Source organism: Sturnira hondurensis, unplaced genomic scaffold, assembly GCF_014824575.4.
Source record: "Sturnira hondurensis isolate 20B ecotype Veracruz unplaced genomic scaffold, ASM1482457v3 Scaffold0007036, whole genome shotgun sequence".
NCBI lineage: Eukaryota > Metazoa > Chordata > Mammalia > Chiroptera > Phyllostomidae > Sturnira > Sturnira hondurensis.
Window position 1 is genome coordinate 2,650,750 of NW_028079667.1, and position 20,690 is coordinate 2,671,439.

Sequence of the window (20,690 nt, forward strand, 5' to 3'; positions counted from 1 at the left end):
TGTCATTGTCTGCCTACCCCAGCCCTCCCCACTTCCCACCCTTTATCCTACCCGCCTTTAGTTTTGTCCATGTCTTTCTTTGACATAGCACTGATAAAATTTAGGGCTGTTGGAGAGGGGGGAAAATTATTTGACTTGCTGTGATGCTAAGAAGTGTGAAAGAGAGAGGAAAAGGGAAAAGGAGTAAATTGGGTTGGATTTAGGTGAAAATTTTGCCTGCCTGAGGTGAACAATTTATATCTCTTTTCCGCTCCCCCAAAGAGCGCAAGCTAATGAACTAAGCAAAATGGAAGGACATAAATCGGAGCTGCCTGGGGGAGATTACATAGCTCATCCCTCCTCCAAGAAATGCTGATGTAATGTAAAAGCATAAATGTTAACTGCTGCATAGTCACTGTACAGTGCATTCAGGGGGAGGAAGGGGGGAAGTTACACATGGTGGGGGGAGTAATCCAACATCATGTGATGATGTACGATTCCGCTTAAAGGTGCAAATATGCCCCCAAGGCGCAGAAATAAGGGTCCTGTTCATGCATAAACATGGCTAATTCTCATTGCCCCTGTCTGTACTTTAATTAAGGAGACAGAATAAGCAATGGGCTAGTAAGTCCTTAATTATTTCTTGTATCAGTGTTTCTTTCTGAAAAATGAGACCAAGCACCTCTTCTCAAAAATCTGGCCATACTTCCATCGCTAGGTACTAGAAGCAGCATTGCGGGCTCACAGCAACGTAACACACGCACATCTCCCTGTGGATCCTTCTGACGTCTACGTAGAGTTGACTTACTTTGTTTATCTATTTGTTGGTTGGTTATTTCTCATGTTGTTCCAAAAATGACTGAAGGCTGTTTTGGGAATTGGAAGTGGTGCTTTCTGGGAGAACGTGAGCCACAGCACTGCGCCCCCTTGTCCCGGGATATGGATGTGTACCAGGGTCACACCAGTGACATGGGTGCGGTCACTGCACATTTTCCACGTGAACAACTTTGCTGATCTAGTTATTCATGTGACTTTCTCCGACTCTTCCCCAGAAGCTGAGACTCAGCCCTAAGCAGCGCTGTTCAGGACAACTTTAATCTAGGGGTGTTTATGAGGAAGTCCACAGTGGGAGAGGAAAGGAAGAAATGAAAACTTTAGATTAAAATGTCAAAAGCAATGTCACAGTGAGGAAGGTGTTAATTGATTCCTTGGTGTGGATAGCAATCGAATTTCCACCTTGCACTTCAGAAACAAAGTCAGTAGCAAATCCTGATTTGTTGTTGTTCTTTTTACAGGCCAAGTAGAATACAGTCACAGAAAAGGAGAATCTGGTGGGAACTTTGTTTTTAAATTTGATGTGGCTGATGGAGAAGGCAACAGGTTGATCAACCAGTCATTTTCCATCATCGTTTTAGGTAAGGGGGCACTGGGTTTCTAACAATACATCGGCAGTTCTGAGGTTAAATAGTCTGTCTATACTGTGAATACCTTGAGGCCGATCCTTTCCTTTACCCAACTGGTAAGGAAATCTGGAATCACATCCCTGCTGTCTGGTACTCTGGCTCCCTGGGGCACTCTCTCTCCATCTGTCTGAGGCACAGGTCTAAGGGCTGTTCTGATCTTACCAGTGGGTACCAGGTCTAGAATTGAAGAAAGGAGACTGAAATATCCCATTTCAAATCACTACTTCTAATATTTTCAGAGGACAAATCCCCACCAGTCATCACCACCAATAAAGGTTTGGTCTTGGATGAAAACTCAGTGAAGAAAATCACCACTCTGCAGCTCTCTGCCACTGACCAGGAGAGTGGGCCTGCAGAGCTGACTTACAGAATCACCAGACAGCCCCAGCTGGGCCACCTGGAGCACGCAGCATCACCAGGTAAGCCTATTACTCTTGCTTCATCAAACCAAAACCAGGCATTTGGTAAGGGGGGTTGGGGGGGAGCCACAGCGTGTGTACACGTACACCTAGAATCTGCCTTTATTGGTATTTATTGTCTGCATCACTGATCCTGACCATTATACATGGCCTTATGTTATACTTCGCACACAGTAGATGCTCAATCATAACTTGCTGAAAGTTGAATAAAAATTTACCGTTTTATGTAAGCGATCTTGTCTCCATAATTAGATTGTCAGTTTCTTCAGGGCAAACACTGTACCCTGATCTTCTTTTAAAGTATCTGAGCACCAGGCATGGTGTAATGCACTGCGCTTAACAATTTAATCCAGCAAAGAGCAAGTGAACACATGTACTGAGCAAAATTCTAGTGTAGCTGCTGCTGGGGAAAGTAAAAAAAGATAAATACAATTTTGCCCTTCCGGAGTTTTCTACTGGGTGAGATAAGGAACCTCTCTCCTGCAGATAACCATAACTCAGGGAAGACGATGGCAGGAGTGCTAAGAACTGTAGAAAGCTGGTGTCATAAGAGTTCAGAAGTGGGCGAGGCTACATCTGCTGGGAAGGTGCCAGCGGAGGCATTTACGAGTGCCCTTGGAAGACAGAGTCTGGGCAGACAGAAATGGTATTATTTCCAGAGCATGTGGGCACATTTTTTTAAAAAATGTCTGGGCTAGTTTAGCTAAAGCATATATTCTAAAAATAGAAATAGATAGGGCTCCTGGGGAAATGGACATTTTATGGAGGGTTTTCAAGGCTTAGATAAGTAATTTCTATTTCATTCAATAGGCAGTCCCTGCAGAATTTGGAGGAGGGAAAGGGAGTGAAATTCACCTGGTGTCCACCAGGATGAACCAAAAAAAGGAGGAACGAGGCAGTGACAGTGTGTAGGAAGTTTCACATTGGGCCAGATGGGAGCCAGTGAGGCTTCACCCAGGGGGGGGATAGTAGGTGCAGTAGGTAAGAATAATGTAGGAAATCATACCCGGTACCTAGTAAGTATTCAATGAACAATGGCTGCTTGAAGGAAGGAGGGATGGAAGGAAGGAATTCCAGGAAGAGAACTACAGAACTTGGCAGTAGAAGGGAGGTGAAGGACAAGAGGTACTTGCTGAATAAACAGTCTAAAGGTAGAATTGTCTTTATTCCATGCATCATGCAGGCAGTGATAACTTGCAGGAGCCTTAGATCTTCATTGCTTTTCTTTGAGGTTAGGTTACAGAGTCTTCATCCAACCAGGAAAATAGCGAAACAGGGGAATTACTTTCCCTGATATTTTGACATCATATATCAAAAAAGAAAAAACAGTATATATCACTGATGATGAGTGTGGGGGAGAAATAAGGGCATTGGCAGGGTGCACAGGGGGCATGGGGTAAGGGGGAGCCTCCCTAATAACACGAAGACATTTGAGCACAGATCTAAAGAAAGGAAGGGAGCCAGCCAAGCTGATAGATAAGGAAAGAGCAATCCAGAAGGAGGAATCAGCGAGGGTTACATCCAGAGGCAGGATCAGCCAGGCACACTAGAGTCAGCGAGGAGACCAGTGCACCTGTGGCAGAGTGAAGGAGGGAGAGGGTGGTGGAAGATGAGTTCCAGAGGTGGAAGGTGGTAGGGCGGTGGAGGTGAGGAAGGCAGACCATGCCAGGTGCACAGTGATGCTGGAGCAAGGAGTGTTCTGTGCCTACAGTAGGAGGGCGGGAGGAGGGATGGACAGATTGGCCAAAACCCTAATGCAAATGAAAGCCGGTGCAGTACCCTTTTGTCCCCCAGTTCCCCGGAGAAGTATGCAGATCAGCACTCTCAAGACCTTGGCTGCATGAGATATTTGATAACTAATTCATGAGCTAATTGCTTCTGCCAGAATTCTGTCAGGTTACTGATTGTATCTCTCCAAAGATGAAAGGGCAGACTCTTGGCTGTTGTGTGAGCAACTGCATGCACGCCGCACAGGGCTTTCAAGGGATTTGAGCCTGCGTGCTGCTAAATCACAGCCCTCGCTCTTCTCTGACCCCAGGCTGTGTTGAGTCCCGTGTGAGGCTGCTCCAAATTCGCCTTTTCTGTGTTTACAGTCTCAGCATCACTAGGCTTAAATTCTGACTGCCAAGATCAAACCAGCGCTGCTTAGGGAGCAACCCCTAGGTGAACGCACTTCTCCTTCCACCTCAGAAAATGCCCTCCCAAAACAGGGGGATGGCTTTCTCTACCTGGGACTCTTTCTTCACCTGCTCTGTTCCTCCAGATTTGACTTCTTAATCCATGCAGTCTCCCGTGCCCACCAGTTTTTCTCAGTTCACCTGTTTCTAGTAACTCTTAGGTAGACCAGATACAGGGTGTAGTCCCCTCCCTGTTACTCTTGGAGGCCCCTCCCCATTGCTAATAGGGCAGGAACCCTACACTGAGTCCTTTCTGTAGCATTTCTCCATCATCCTCTATTTCCTAGTCTCCCTAAGTGAGAATATTTTCATGCATTTGATTCTTTGTACATGTCCAAGGTCTCCTTTCAGAGGAAGTCCATGTGGATGACTCGTTGCTTTCTCTTAAGGCAACTGGCCACAGCTGGAAGGGCAGCAGCCGCTCAGCCCACTTGTCTCAGTGGGTGATGACGCTCTACTGGGAGACAGGGTTGTGCTGGCCCTGGTCTTTCTGGGAAGAGCAGTGTCTGTTGGGCAGGCACTGAGCTGCTTTGGAAGAGATGCCTCTTCCAATGATCTCTTGACACCAGTGTCTGCAGACATCTTCTCCATGGTTCACTGGGAACGGAACTTATTTTCACGCTGTCTTTCTTGGTCAACCGGTGGTAATTGGTTGTTCTATTTAGACAGACAGACAGACAGACAGACAGGGGGGCTGTGGAGATCCTCTTTTCACCCCTGGGGAGATGTAGCAGCCGTCTGCCCATGCACACTGTGTGGAAGGCAGAGACCACGAGCCTCCTTCCCCCGCAGAGCCGAGTCGAGGCCCGCAAGTGCTCATTTCAAGGATGAAGTGGCCACCCCCTCAGGTCAAGGGCTGGAAAGATTCTCTTTTTCTTAGTAAATCAGAGAAAAGAACTAAATTATTAGGACAGAAGCTTAGCTGTTGGAATAAACAGGCTTCAAAATACAGTGCCTGAAACAAGACGTTTTATCTTCCCTCATAGAAAAATCAGGAGGCAGGTGGTCCACACAGTCTGGTGACCCCAACACGGTGCTCCCACTTCTGGTCTAAGAACTACTTGTAATTGCTGTCACTCCCCAGGGAGCAGCAGGTGGGGGGAAGGCCAGGGAGCCCCCATCTGTTTCCTTCCAGGAGTGTTACTGGAAGAGCACACGTCACTTTGGTCACATCCTAGTGGCAAGAACTCTAGCTGGGATGCAGTTGCTTAGCTGAGAGTTGGGAGCCCTGTGTTTCAAGTCAAGGAGGAGTGGTACTGGAATCCAGCAGTCTCCGGAACAGCACTGGGCCTCACTGTTACTTACTGTGGAGCTGCTGCAGGGGGAAACTTCCGTTTCAGAAGTTCTAGACATGCAATACACAGGTGCACTTGCACCTTAGTAGCTGTGACAGCACATGACAGAGGACAGTGGAAGCCAAAGGACAGCAAGTCCTGCCTGAGAGAGGGGTGGGTGAGTCAGGAAAGACTCCCCCAAAGTGATGTTTGAGCAAAGGTATTCTTATCTCAGCCTGTCTCAGTACCAGGACACCAACCAAAATAGGACGCAACCATTGTTTTCCTGTGGGTCCCCCCTGAGAGCGGAGGTGTATGAGCCTGCTGGTGGCCATGCCCCATACCATACACTGTACAGCTTACACGGAAATGTATTGCCTCACAGGCGGGGCCACTGGAAAGTCCATGTGCAGTGTCAGTGCAATAGGTTCCGTCTGATGGAAGGACCTGTTCCAGGCCTCTCTCCTTGGATTATAGGTGGCCATCTTCGTGTTCACCTGGTGTTCTCTCTGTATGTGTATGTTTGTATCAAAGTTTCTCCTTTTACAAGGACAACAGTCCTACTGGGTCAGGCACCTCCCTAGTGACCTCATCTTAATTAATTACCGGGTACATCTGTGATGATCTTGTTTCCAGGGAATGTCACATGCAAGGTACTGAGGGGTTAGGACTTCAGCATATAAGTTTCTGGGGGCGGGGTGGGGCACAGTTTAGCTAATAACCAGAGGCTTTGTGGAAAATCTGGAGCAGAAGGGCTGAGCCTCTCCCTCTCTCCCAGAGGGACACGGACAGCATGCACAGAGCCTTCTCCAGCCGTGCGGGATGCAGGAGGCCCGGGCGATCCCCTCACCTCCTCTCAGGGAGGCGCTTATCCCCACGCCACCCCCCTGACCTGGACAGGATTTTCTCTAATGTGCCGGACCTCCAGGGGAATTGGAAACACTGACAGGGTTGACGTAGGTCTCCACAACACTGCCAGAGACAGAGTTTAGCCAGCAGGTCAGTGACTGCAAATACCTTCAGTGGGATTAAAAGCCTTCAGGATATTTCAAACGGTAACTACCTGCCGTGACAGCCAGTGGGGAGAGTATGTTATTAGAAACACCATCTTGAGTAGCTGAGGTCTTCCAATGCCCAATTAGCAAAGGTTAAACTTGAAAAAAATAGAGAGACTAAAAAATCTATACTCAGTAGGGCCTCTTAGGTATCAATTACAGCTAGTGAACTAAATTCATTCACCAAATATGTTTTGAGTACCTACTGTGTGCCAGGCACTATGCTAGGTCCACATTAGTGAAGAAACCACCAAAATGCTTGTCTCCCTGAAGCTTACGTTCTAGATGCAGTGTATTACCCTCTGGCACTTAATTATTGATATCATTCAAATGATAATATTAAATACCCCATCAAAATCAATATTTAAGATCAGAAAAAGGTTATAGTTAATAAAGTATAAGAAACACTTCAATTCACAAGTATTACAGTGCTGGTATTTCAGTGGTAGATGGATGAGTGATTCTTGTGATTCTTTACTACTTTCTTGTGCTTTGCACATTTTTTAAAAAGGCATATATTACTTTTATATTGAAAAAATTAAAGGAGAAAGATGATATCCAAGAGACTCCTGGTGTAGTCTGAAAAGGCTAGATGAGTTTTACAGAAAGAACTCCTGGTAGGCATCAACTTTGGAGTCAGACCACCTTGAGTTCCAGTCTCGGCTCTGTCCCCGGGTAGCTGTGTGACCTAGGAAAGGTCGCACTGCCTTTCTGATGGTATTGCAGTATCCTAATCTGTAAAAACAGAGGTGCTATGCCAGCCTTGACCTCTCAGAGTTGTTAAAAGATAAAACCTAAGATATATAAGGAAGCCTAAAATAGTATTTTTACACATGCTTACGTGTTCAGTGTTTTCTAGATAGAACTGGGAAAGGCCCACTAAGAACAAGCCTAGAGCTCTCAGGCCCTGCTGGTGGGAACAGAAAGGGGTACTGCCTGCTTTGGAAAATAGTTTTTCAGTTGCCTAAAAAGTTATACCCAACATATGTTCCAGCCATTTTACTCTTAGATGTTTACCCAAAAGGAATGAAAACTTAAGTCTGTACAAAGACTTGTACACAAATGACCATAGCAGCTTTATTTATAATAACCTAAATGTCCATCAACAGGTGAGTGGATAAGCAAACTATGACATATCCACAAAATGGAATAAGCAATGAAAAGGAATGAACTGTTAATTCATGCTGCAATGTAGATAAATTGCAACATAAATTATGCCAAGTGAAAGAAACCATGCATACAATAGGACATATGATAGAATCTATTTATAAAAGTTAGAGAAAATGCCAGCTAATCTAGAGTGACAGAAAGCAATTTATTTATTACTTGGGGATGGGGTCGTGGATGGAAAGGATGGAGGATTACAGAGTGTCACCTGGAAACTGTGGGGTGATGGATATGTTCACTATTTTGATTAAGGTGATGGTTTTATGGGTGTGCCAAAGCTTAAGAAATCGTATGCTTTAAATACGTGCAACTTATTATATGTCCATTTCTTCTCAATAAAAATGTTTTTAAAAAATCAATCCTGTCACTTCCTTCCCAAGAGGAAGGAAAATTCTATCACCTTTATCAATCAGTCTTAGACTCCCATAAAGAGAAGAGTAAATTAAGTGACCGGTAGACTGTGAGAACCCACACAAGTATTTCCCCATGAGCTACGAGGATGGAGTCACAGCAGGGGAAGAGATTTAAATTCCTCAGCTCAGCCAGCCTGAAGTTATTAAATTTTTAAAGAATGGTATGGATTTCTGTCCAAACCGCAAGACAAAGCTGTGAGACAGGGGGGCTACATTTTTCCCTTTTTTGCCTGTCAAGAGCTGATGCAGCAAGCACAGAAATATAAAATGCCTCATCAAAAAATTAATGCCCTGATATAGGGGACCTATTGTATCTGGGCAACAAATTTCAGATGATAAGAGAGATGCAAATATAAACCGTGCAGATTTACTGTTATTTCTTTAAGACAGCTGTTAGACTGCTGTCACAATAAAAGTAGAATCTCTGGGGGGTTTTACAGAAGAGCTAAACCGATTTTGCCAGGATTTCAAAGACAAATAATAAACCCTGGGCAGCAGCAAATGAATTGCAGGACCAAACCGAAGGATTAGATTAAGTGGATTAACACCTCAACACCCATGTCAGACACAGAGAATTGGTGTTGAGGGGCTGTTTCAGTCTTGGCTGGTGCCAGAGAATAAGTCCCAGAACCCTAAGATGGAAGCAAGAATTTTGCACCAAATGTTGTCAGACTTAAAAACATAGAGATCTCGTTGTGGTTTTAATTTGTATTTCTCTGATGATTAGTGATATTGAGCATCTTTTCATGTATCTATTGGCTGTTTGTATGTTCTCTTTGGAGAAGTGTCTATTCAGGTCCCTTGCCCATTTTTTAACTGGATTGTTTGTTTGTGTTTTAGTGTTGAGTTTTGTTAGTTCTTTATAAATTTTGGATATTAATGCCTTATCAGATGTGTCTGCAACTATGTTCTCCCATTCTGTGTGTTGTCTTTTTATTTTGTTGATGATTTCCTTTGCTAGGCAAAAACTTTTTAGTTTAATGTGGTTCCATTTGTTTCTTTTTTCTTTTGTTTCCCTTGCCTGGGAGATATATCTGATAAAATATTGCTATGAGCAATGTCTGAGATTTTGCTGCCTGTGTTTTCTTCTACAATGTTTATGGTTTGGGGTCTAACATTTAAGTCTTGAATCCATTTTGAATTTATTCTTGTGTGTGGTCATCACTAATCATCAGAGAAATACAAATTAAAACCACCATGAGATACCATCTCATGCCTGTCAGAATGACTCTCGTCAATAAAATAACAACCAAATGCTGGAGAGGATGTGGAGAAAGGGGAACCTTTCCACAGTTGTTGGTGGGGATGTTGATGGGTGCGGTCACTGTAGAAAGCAGTATAGAGACACCTGAAAAAATAGTGATCGATCTACCTTTTGACCCAGCAATCCCATTTATGGGAATATATCCAAAGGAACCCAAAACACTAATTTGAAAGAACATAAGCACCCCTATGTTCATTGCAGCATTATTTACAATTGCCAAGATGTGGAAGCAGCCCAAGTGCCCATCAGTAAATGAATGGATAAAACAACTATGGGACATTTACACAATACAATACGACTGGGCTATAAAAAAGAGGGTTTTACCCTTTGCAACAGTATGGATGGACCTAGAGAACATTATGCTAAATGAAATAAGCTAGGCAAAAAAAGACAAATACCATATGGTTTCACTCATATGTAGAATCTAATGAACAAACTGAGCTAACAAGCAAAAGAGAGACAGACTCATAGATGGAGAGCCGATAACAGCTAGTAGGGTAGAGGGATTGTACAAAAAGGAAAAAGGGACTCACGGACATGGACAATAGTGTGGTGATTACCGGAAGGAGGGAGGTATAAGGGAACTAAATGGTAATGAAAAAATGCAATAAAAATTTATTAAATAAAAAATAAAAATAAACATATAACCATAGAGATGTTATTCACTTGTGGGATACTTTGGCATTATTAAAAATCACTTTAGATCTTTGCACTTTTAAAAAGACTCTGGAAAACATTTAACATGTTTCTATTGTGCTCTTAAAGGACAACAGATACGTAGGCCCTTTTTGAGTCGATTCAGACTGATTGTTCAAAGCCCCAAGTCACGCAGTAAATTCACTGTCAGCCTGGCTAAAGTGGTATATGAGAAACTAGAATCATCGACCTTGAGAGGGGCCTTTTAAGAGAGAGACTTGAAAGGGACCTTGAAGAATATCCAGTAAAACAATGGAGGCTGGGGAAGCCTTGACAATCACAGAAACAAGGCTAGGTTTAGCCAAGCCCTGTTAGTCCAGAGTTCAAAAGCTGTACCACTGCACAACGTTAGAAATCAGGGCAGCCTTTTAGAAAGGACTGTGAGGCTATGGGGGGAACATTTAACCTAGGAGAGGAGTTTGGGGAAGAAGGCAATGGCTCCCCCTTTCACAGATTTGACCTGCATACATAAACCCCAAAGGAGAGGAGAGTAACATTTTTTAAAAGATTTTTTAAAGTTTTTTATTTATCTTTAGAGAGGAAGGGAAGGAGAGAAGGAGAGAAATATCAATGTATGGTTGCTTCTTGTGGGTCCCCTGCTGGGACTTGGCCCACAACCCAGGCATGTGCCCTGACTGGGAATCGAACTGTGATCATGTGGTTCGCAAGCCTGTGCTCAATCCACTGAGCTACACCAGCCAGGGCTAGGAGAGTAACATTTACTGAGTACAAATTAAGTTAACATGTGCTCCAATAAAACATACACTGTCATAGAAAACAAGTACACAAACATCCCCAACACAGGGTCTCGAGGAGAGACCCTCACATAAATGCTATGAGACAAATACAAAAGACCCTACTTATGATGTGTCCCTAGCCTTAGAGTATGGCTAGCATTCTTACATCCCTTTTCTGTTTCTCTTCTCTCCTTTTGCTAGGTATCCAGATTACTTCCTTTACTCAGGCTGACCTGACTTCACGAAACATTCAGTATATCCATTCCAGCAAGTCCGAGAAACACTCAGATGCCTTCAGCTTTACGCTGTCAGATGGAGTCAATGAGGTAAGTGAAAAACTCCATTCGCTTCTTGAAAAGGCAAATCACAGAGCAGTCTGCAGAGCACTGGTGCTCTCAGAGCTTCGTTTCCCCCTGCTCTCAGCCAAGGCCAGAGGCAGCTTCTGACAGCCCCTGGGGCTCTTGCCCAAGGGAACTCATATTTGAGTTCCTGGTCAGTCCGACTTGCCAGGAATGATGTGAAAAGGAAGGAAGAGGGCCCCTGCCTTCTACTTGTGTGGGGCTGAGCGCATGTGTTCCTCCAACCTGCACGTTTGTGCCATTCTAGGTGACTCAGATTTTCCGTATCACTATTCGCCCTGTGGATGACTCACTGCCCGTTGTACAGAACCTGGGGATGCGGGTACAGGAGGGAGTGAGAAAGACCATCACAGAGTTTGAGCTCAAGGCCGTGGATGCAGACACAGAGGTAAGAGCATTCCTTCTGGGTTCTCTGGCTGGGTGAGAGGCTGATCCGCTGACAGCTGTTGCTTTGTGACTGTGTGTCCCGAGAGGACGGCAGGTGGGGAGGGCAGAGTGGGGAGGGCAGTACAAGTATCCTTGAAGGATCAAAACCCAGGAGAGACTACGGCCTGCTTCTGGAAAAGAGAAAATGGGTGCACTTGCAATCAAACTGCTTTTAAACCCTTTCTGAAACCCTAATCCCAAGTAACAATCATTTTAACATGCCGAATTTTTATCATGATTTATAGAAAATCAGGTCGATGATGTTTTACAAATGTTTTCATTACTCCTTATTCACACGAACAAGGACTTTTGGTACCTACACATCTTTCCCTTCTTTTTACCTCCTTCACTCAGACTCCTCTGGATGACAACTAACTATTACAACTTAGGTATCTTTAGGGAGCGAGGCCTTACCCAGTAAAAGGGGGCCTGCAGAGGCGGAACTCTCATTCTCGTGACGCTCCAGGTGAAGGGTGCAATCTCCTGGTGTGATTTAGCCTCCATATAAAGCACCACAGCATTTATTTATTAATTAGCCCTGTGCCAGCACTCACTCATTCATCTGTTCACTCTGTCAGCAAGTACTGATCACCTTCCAGTGCCGGGCTCTGCGCTCGATGCAGAAGACAGCTGGGAACAACACCCATCCAGTTCCAGCCTTAGGGGGTTTCAACCTTTGGTTAGGGGGACAGACACTAAAGGAAGAACATGTACTACCACGTCAGATAGTGTGAGTGCTCTGATAAAATGAAAGCAAGATAAAGGACATAGAGATTGATAGATGTGCTATTTTATTCATTCTTTTTGAAAGAGAGAGAAAAGAAGGGAGATAGAAATATCAATTTGTTGTTCCACTTACATGCATTCCTTGGTTGATTCTTGTATATCTTCTGAATGGTGATTGAACCCACAACCTTGGTGTATTGAGATGATGCTCTAACCAGCTGAGCTCCCCGGCCAGGGCTGGTGGGTGTAATGTTTCAAGCGGTGTGCTCAGGGAAGCCTTCTCAGAGGAGCAGAGATATCATGATGTAGAAGAGCAAGCAATGCAGTCATCTGGGAGCATCCCTGTGTGCAAAAGAACCGGAAGTGCAACGTCCCTGGGGTCAAACGTACTTAGAAACTTTTGAGTTACAACAAGAGGCCGAGAGAGTGGAACCCAGTGAACAAGCAGGAGAGGGGAAGCATGGGTCCAGAAAGGAGGCCTGGGACCAGGTCACAAAGGGCCTTGTTGGCCCAGGTCAGCCCTTTTCATTTTATTCTAAATTGGTAGGAAATCATTGTAAAGTCTTGAGTGGGGTTTTCTTCCTTTTTATTTTGGCTTCTCTGTGTGTCACCCCAGAAGCAGTGATTAGAAATGGGAAGTAAACTTCTTATGCATGTGGGATTCTGTGTATGAGTTTTGGGAAAGTGGGGGGAAATGGTTAGAAAGGAAATGCATAGTATTGAAAGGTCTAGTTCCTATCATCCTGGGAGAGGTTAAGGATTTAGGTGTTCCCCTCTGACCCCCAAAGGATAAATTTAAATATTTTAGTCTTACAACCGAAGACACCAGAATATAAACTCAGTTATAGGAACCAATATAATTGTTCTCCTGAGCTTTATTTTTGCTATCTATAATGAAAATACAATCCTCATTTTATAAATGTCTTTAGGCTTGGCTATACTTGACTACCTGTTGGCCATCAAGGACACATCTGGTTTCTCTTAAGAATCTCCCTTCTCCTCTTGCGTTTCATCTCCTCGACAGGCCGAGTCTGTCGCATTCACCATTGTGCAGCCCCCACGGCACGGCACGATCGAGCGAACCACCAATGGGCAGCAATTCCAGCACATCTCCGCTTTCACCATGGAAGACGTCTACCAGAACCGGGTCAGCTACAGCCACGATGGCAGCAACTCCCTCAAAGACAGGTTCACTTTCACCGTTGCCGATGGGACAAATCCTTTCTTTATTATTGAAGAAGGCGGGAAAGAGGTGAGGTAAAAACAACGGAAAGGGAGGCATAGCAAAGCATTCCAAAGGTTGTCCAGGAGCAGAACGTGGCATTTTAAGGCCACGGATAGCCTTGTTTGAGTTCTTGTTCTGTCATTTATGAACTGGCCTTGAACAGATACTTTCGTCTGTCAAATGGGTACAATAACAATCACCAGCTTCAATTAGGCTAGGGATCAAAGAGGTAATCCACACAAAGTATTTAACTCATGATTTAGCAAATCATGAACACTTTCAATAGAAGTTGGTAGTTACTGTTATTATTCTGATTATTTCTCCTTTCCCTTTACCCATCCTTTAGTCCTTTAATTTTTCTTTCATCTGTTTTTTTCCAGTAATATCATAGTGCTTTAGATTGTCTTTTTCTTTTATATATTCCCTCAATCAGCCAAAGTTTCTCAGTCTAATGGAGAACTAACAGTTCTTGATGACTTGCCCTCACTGGTGTGGCTCAGTCGCTTGGGCGTCATCCCACAAAGCGAAAGGTCACTGGTTTGATTCCAGGTCAGGGCACATGTCTAGGTTGCGGCTTTTGACCCAGTTGGGGAGCATATGAGAAGCAGCCTATCACTGTTTCTCTTGCATCGATGCTTCTTGCCCTCTGTTTCTCCTTTCTTCTCCTTTCTCTAAAAGAAAATTATAAAATTAAAAACATATAGTGTAGCTTGACCTGACCAGTGTGGCTCAGTTGTTTGGAATGTCATCCCATAAACTGAAAGGTTGAGGGTTCAATTCTCAGTCAGGGCACAATGCCTGGGCTGCAATTCAGTCCCTGGTTGGGGTGCATATCAGGCAACCAATCGATGTTTCTCTCTCACAGCAATGTTTTTTTTCTCTCCCTCTCTTTCTCTCTCTCTTCCCCCCTCTCCCTAAAAAACAAAAGAGTATGGCTTTTACATCCAGAAGACAATGATTTAAATTCTAGCCCTGTGACTTTGTAAGTCGTTTAACCTTTCTAAGCCTCGGCTTCCCTATCTGTAAAATGGGGGTGGTCCCTACCTTTGCAGTGTACAGATAGCACTTAGCCCAGAGCCATACAGAGGAAACACCCATCAGCTGGGGCTGTAACCATCCTCCTCAGTGCTACCATTTTAGGACCAGCCTGTGAAACAGGTAAAGACTTGTCTTTGGAGGTCATTCAGCCATCAGGATTTTACTTCCTAACGAGAATTGTTCCCTTCTAATACACAGGCGTCTGGGAGAAACACCAAGAGAGCCCCTCCACTACCTTCCCTGGTATTTTGCCTCATTCTCCTGCAGTTCTATAACCCCGCCCCGGGAGTGACTGCAGCGCTGGTGAAAGCTGCGTGTGGACACTCCCACATCTCAGACACCTGTTTCTCACTCTGCAGAGGCCGTCTTAGCCAGCTACATGATCACGCCTACCTTGCTTCCAGAACTGCCAAAGGGTCAGCTTCTTTGTCCTGCAATGTTCCTCTCATACTTTGATGAAGAGGGAAAGTTTCTTTTGTGGAAAAATGTTCTTGCTGCATCCCTTGGAGCCTGTGAGAAGGTCGTCCCCAGCTGGGCGAGCTGTGGGTGGGGCGGCTCTCAGGACTTCCCTCGCCTCCGTGTCTGCCCAGCAGCACCACCTGGCATCTCACCGCTTTCACTTTCTTCTCTCTCCCCAGCGGTCGCTGCTCTCCAGGTAGCATGACTTTCAGAAGAGAAAAAGATTTCAGGATAAATCAGCAGGAGTGCTGCCTCTCTGATAAATATAAAAGGTCACAGCAGGTCCCCAGAGGGACCTTGTTATTTTTAAAATGTGAATTACTTAGAAGATGGGGTTGCCACAGATTGAAAAGCCAGCATCTGCAGCCCTGCGTGGCAGCCTGCCTTCTCCCCTGCAGGAACCATGAGGCACTGAGTCGCACTCCCCACGGATGTGTGTGTGTGTGTGTGTGTGTGTGTGTGTGTATCTGTCTGTGTGAGAATGAAATTATGAACCAAAATTTCACTATTTCCACAAATGCTTTTACTTTCAATTTCTTCTACCCCCCTACCCCATCTGGGTAGTCCTCTCTCCCCTCCCCCCAAGGAAAGGAGACAATTTCTTCCCATGAAAACCCTTTTTGACGTCTGGGTCTGGCAGAGTTCCACCGGAGACTTTGACATTAACATTTTAATGAGGGTTTTGGTCTGCCTCTCAGGAAAATCTTAACAGGAGTTATTGAAATGAAAATGTTTTGTTTCTTGTTTCACCTCAGGGTAATATTGAACTCACTAAAGAATGCAGAGGTGTGTAAAAGTCAACCTCCATAGCAGGTGGGATTCCAGCGAGAGCGCCACTTGTTTCCAGCCTTTCTTCTCATATTGTTCCCCTGCTCAATCAGTATTCTCCCTTAAGCCTCATGCCGAGTGGTGTTAAGTGATGGAAACCAGCTCAGCCGCCCATTCTGAAGCATCAACTGATTTCCGGGCTTCTGGACCTGACACATTGCAGATGTCTGTGAATAATGAGGGATTTTTCATTGTTTTTGTTTTTTGTTTTTTGTTTCCCCCACAGATTATGACAGCGGCACCTCAGCAGTTTCAAGTAGACATCCTCCCAGTAGATGATGGCACCCCTAGAATTGTTACCAACCTGGGGCTCCAGTGGCTGGAATATGTGGATGGCAAGGTAAGGCCAGTCCATCTGCCACCTTCACACTACCCAGCTTAGGCAATGGCCTTGGTCGTGAAGATAATTTATGAATAGAACTCCAGTTCAGGTCATGTTCATTCTTAAGTGAGCTGATATTCCTAAGGCTGGAGACCCTCATGAGTTTGACTAGGACTATATATACGTTAACATGTTCTTATAAAATGACTCCCCAAATATAGTAGTTTAAACAAAATAGCAATAAGTAGGTTGGCCGAAAACTCTGTTTAGTTTTTTTCCATAAAATACAAGACACGTTTTTCATTTTTACCTATAACTGTATTGATTTGGATACTTTGAGTCAATGTCGGCTATTTCCTGTGTGGCATAACGATGACTGTTCTCAGTTAATGTCTTCATCACTATCAACTTCAACTGGTCTCCCTGACCATGGAGCACTTTGGGTCCAGCGAAAAATCTAGAGCAAGAAACTTCGCAGATCCCTTTTGACGTGTTTGATAAGTCACAGCATCTTCTCCATACACTGCAGTCTTTTTTTGCATTTCAGTTGCCTTTTTACTTTTCTTAAAATAATAAAGCATAATATGCTGAAAATGTTGAGTATTTTTTCCATCTTCAATATTTAAATGGCTATACAAAAACTTACCAATTCTGATAAGTTTTTTTAAATGCACACTGATATGACAGCTGTCACAATACAATCTAACAAAATTGTTCCAGATGAAGTTAAAGACAACTAAGCACTACTAGAGCCATCTTACAGAAAAAAAAAAACAAGCAAACTTTTTGGCCAACTCAATGTTTTCTTTCCCTCACATATAGGGTTGAATTCTAGAGCCCTACATGGTGATTCAGAGATGCAGATTCTTTCTGTCTTATTCTGCCATCATTGGCTTATTGCTGTTGACTGTAGCCAAAGCTTTCCAGCTACTCATCAGCATTCCAGTCCATGGGAAGAGGCAAACAGAGAAGTAGAGAGCAAGGAATGTATTTCAAGCAAATGATGCAGAAATAAAACACACCTCTTGCCACTCATATTATTTTGGCAAAATTGGTCACGGGGGCCATGGGAGGCTGGGAAATAGAGTCTCTAGCTGGACACTCAGGTGCTCAGCTAAAAGTTTGTTAACTAGAGGCAGGGAATGGTGGATTTGGGGAAACGCCTGGAATATGCCATGGATGGGAGGGAAGGATTTTTGTAGGTGTCCTCAGAGGGATACTTTAGAAATTTCTTTCTCCTCCTAAATCCCAATTTGGTCATTATACGATATGCCATAATTCTCCCCTGGTGACATGTCTAGCAGTAAATCCCTGTCCCCACCCAAACACACGAGTTCTTCAGTTCAGTTTGAGAGCTGGTTCCTTTCTTCTGCGTGTGGTATTCTCTCTAAGCTGTGGATTTTCCCATGTCCGTGGAGCTGATTAGGTTGCTCAGGTGCACCCCAGAGGTCGTGGGTTCAGCTCCAGACCACCACAGTAATGCAAGTATCACAGGAAAGAGAGTCATCATCTTCCACCAGAGACCTGCTGGTGCGAGGTCCTGTCTTTCATTTTTAAAAGACACATCCGTGAAGCACAGTAAAAGAAGGTATACCTGTATATGTGGCTGTTTTGCTATAACTTTCCATGGTCCTAATTGGAATTTTTAAAACACATGAAACAAAATCAGTACAAACGTTTTGCCCTACTTTATTTTTTTCCCATATTCAGAACTGTCCTGGTTTTCTTTTTGGTAGTCCACAATCTGTTTTCTACTTTCAACCCCTACCCTTCTGCAGGGACAGGAACTTGTCAAAGTCACAGTGACCTCTATTTTGCCAAGTTTAAAGATCAGTTATATGTCCTTACTTTACTAGAGCTAGCAACATTTAATTCTACTGACCATCCTTTTTTTCTTTCAAACCTGCACTCTCATTAAATATTCATTAATTGAGTTAAAATATAGGCAGTCTATTTGGGCAAAATTAGGGCATCATATTTATCTTACTCAATTGCCAGCATTGCAGTTGACCCCTATAAGGTGTAAAGTGCCCATCGTTCCTGTATGGTATCATTCTTTAAAAGTTCCAACCTTCATTAAAGGCCAAACTCAAATTCCACCATTTCAAATCCTTCCTTCCGCAGTTCAGAGGGAATTAATCTCTCCTGCTTCCAAAAAGTGTATAGCGCTCTTTTCGTATTTCCCAATATAGCTCTTACCTTGCAACTACCTTGCTTATCAGCCTTTCTTTCCCAATAAAGTGTGAACATGTCAAGGTCAGAGGCTGGGTGGTTTTTATCCTCATAGCCTCTTCAGTACTGACAGAGTTTTCCATTCAGTAAATGCACTCAGTAAATCATTGTTGAACTGAATTAAATCTGAGTCACAGGGTCTTGTTCTTGCTTTATTCCCACCTCAGGAATTAAATTTAATGTGTTTCTATTCCAGGCAACCAACCTGATCACCAAGAAGGAACTGCTGACCATGGACCCGGACACGGAGGACTTGCAGCTTGTCTATGAGATCACGAGGGGCCCCCAGCATGGCCGCGTGGAGCACAAACTGCAGCCCGGCCAAGTGGCCGTGACTTTCACGCAGGGTGGGCACTCCGAGACCCGGGAGATGGGAGGAATCTATTTGACCACTCCTCTCCCTAGCTCTCTGATCTTACGACTGCTGCTAGCTTCTCACCCCCACATTACCTATTTGCAGACAAATAGGTCTTTAAGTGTCTAACCATCCAACTTTGTAATTTTACTTCTCTGATTTTCTTCCAGTAACTGAATTATGCCCTCCACCAAAAAAAAAATCATCTTTACCAATCTTCCTCAGCTCCTAAAATGCTTTAGTTTTGGGCCAGATTTTCTGGAAGGGATCATATGATACTGCTTGGTTTCCTTTAAAAACTGCCACCAGAATTTATGAAATGTCTGTGATGCTGTGTGGTTTATTTTCTGTTCTTTAAGGGTTATGAATTTTTTTTAAGTCCATGTTGATTTTTTCAGTCAATATGGGTGGATTCCTGAATAGAAATGTGTTCTTGTTTTGAATCCTATCAAACAAACCATGTTGCATTTTAGATTCTCAAAGCTTTCTGTAGTCTTCTAGCTGTCTTCTGAGGGGGGACCTGACTGGGGGCAGTTACTGAGAAACTGCAGGTTACAAGTCACGTGCCGTATTTCCTTTTCCTTGCTGTCCTCAGTCTCCTGTGCTCTCCTAGGCCATGCTATCTGTGCCTTGTATGGGCACTGTTTAATCCAACCTTAGCTTTTCTTGTCTTCCAAATAACCTTACTGAGAAGGGAGTCATGTGGATATGAGCATATATGCACAGGAAGTGGTCAAAGATTTTCTCCATGAGCTCTCAGACTTCCCTCTAACATTCCATAGACATTTATTAAAACGTGTTTTGCCCAAACCCTGGAATTCTCATTTTACAACAGCATAGGATATTTCCTGTACATAAAGATGGTCTTTTGTCACATAGAGCTTATTTTTACATCTGGCGGAAACATTTATTTGTTTCTGAGACCACCCGTTCTCTCTGTGATCCATGAGAAGAATGAAGTGAGTGTGTCAGTGGGGGCACCTATGAGGCTGTTTTTACAAGTCTGGATTAATTATCTGTGTCTTTTTTCTCACAGAGGATGTGAACTTGGGGTTGATTCGTTATGTGCTGCATGAGGAGAAGATCCACGAGATGATGGATAGTTTTCAGTTTCTAGTGAAAGACAGTAAACCCAATGTGGTCAGCGACAATGTCTTCCACATCCAGTGGTCCCTCATCAGCTTTAAACATACCAGGTACAAGTGTAATTTTGTATTCTTCTTGAGAAGTGAATCAGGCAAACAGAGGAGTCAGGAGGAAGCACCTGTGGGTTCGCTGTAGTTATCTGATGATGGTGGTGCTGATAACAATAATAAAAATAATGATTGTACCAAGTATTTCTTGAGTACTGTATGTACCAGGCACCGTACCAGGCACTTGACCTATATCACCTTGTTTGATGCTGCAACGTGAGATGGATACTATTGCTGCCCCTGCAATGACAAAGCAATAGAGACAGAAAGAGGTGAAGTGACTTGCCTAAAGTCATACCGCTAATCAGCAAGGAAATCAGGATTCAAGCCCCGTGTTCTTCGTCATTGTGCTTCACTGCCTCTCCTACAGTATTTTTGCTTTTGTCTTTCAGTTTGAGAAGATAATCCAGTAGGACCCCTAGGGGGAAAATGTACCTTCAAGTTCTGCAAATGATCACTGGCCCCAAAACAACATCTTTGCCTTCCATCCACATTCTCTCTGTTTTCATGCTCATATTCTCCTCCTGGTTTTTTTTTGGTATTCATAGGGTCGTATATCTGTAGGGACATAATCATAGCTTAATGCAGACAGCTCTTAAAGACGCTTTCATAGTCTGTTGGGGAGTCGAGAGGCAACCAGAGCAGCACCAACCAATAAAGGGGGGCAAACACAGTGATGGTTTTATAGGTTAAATTATAACTAGGATTATAATTTTTGCGGAAGGAAGAATTCTTTAAATCTACATTTCAGACTCACTGGAACTTGAGGGGGAGGAAGGGAAAACATACAAAGTTGATTTCATGTGTCCCAGATGTAGGCTATTCTGTTCTTACTCACACACACTTGAGTGAGAGTTACTGGAAAATTAGGATCAACTTTTAT

General features: G+C 43.9%; 1 protein-coding gene across 2 annotated transcripts in view; it reads left to right on the plus strand.

The window, feature by feature from the left end:
• Positions 1-20,690, plus strand: part of FRAS1 (Fraser extracellular matrix complex subunit 1) — a 425,396-nt gene that overhangs the window by 348,683 nt on the left and 56,023 nt on the right. For both annotated transcript variants that reach the window (XM_037051016.1, XM_037051015.1), the window contains exons 46-53: positions 1,275-1,394; positions 1,682-1,861; positions 10,846-10,970; positions 11,251-11,391; positions 13,180-13,407; positions 15,932-16,045; positions 18,456-18,606; positions 19,651-19,810. In XM_037051016.1, the coding sequence (XP_036906911.1) occupies positions 1,275-1,394; positions 1,682-1,861; positions 10,846-10,970; positions 11,251-11,391; positions 13,180-13,407; positions 15,932-16,045; positions 18,456-18,606; positions 19,651-19,810 (1,219 nt within the window). The remainder of the gene's footprint in view (positions 1-1,274; positions 1,395-1,681; positions 1,862-10,845; positions 10,971-11,250; positions 11,392-13,179; positions 13,408-15,931; positions 16,046-18,455; positions 18,607-19,650; positions 19,811-20,690) is intronic.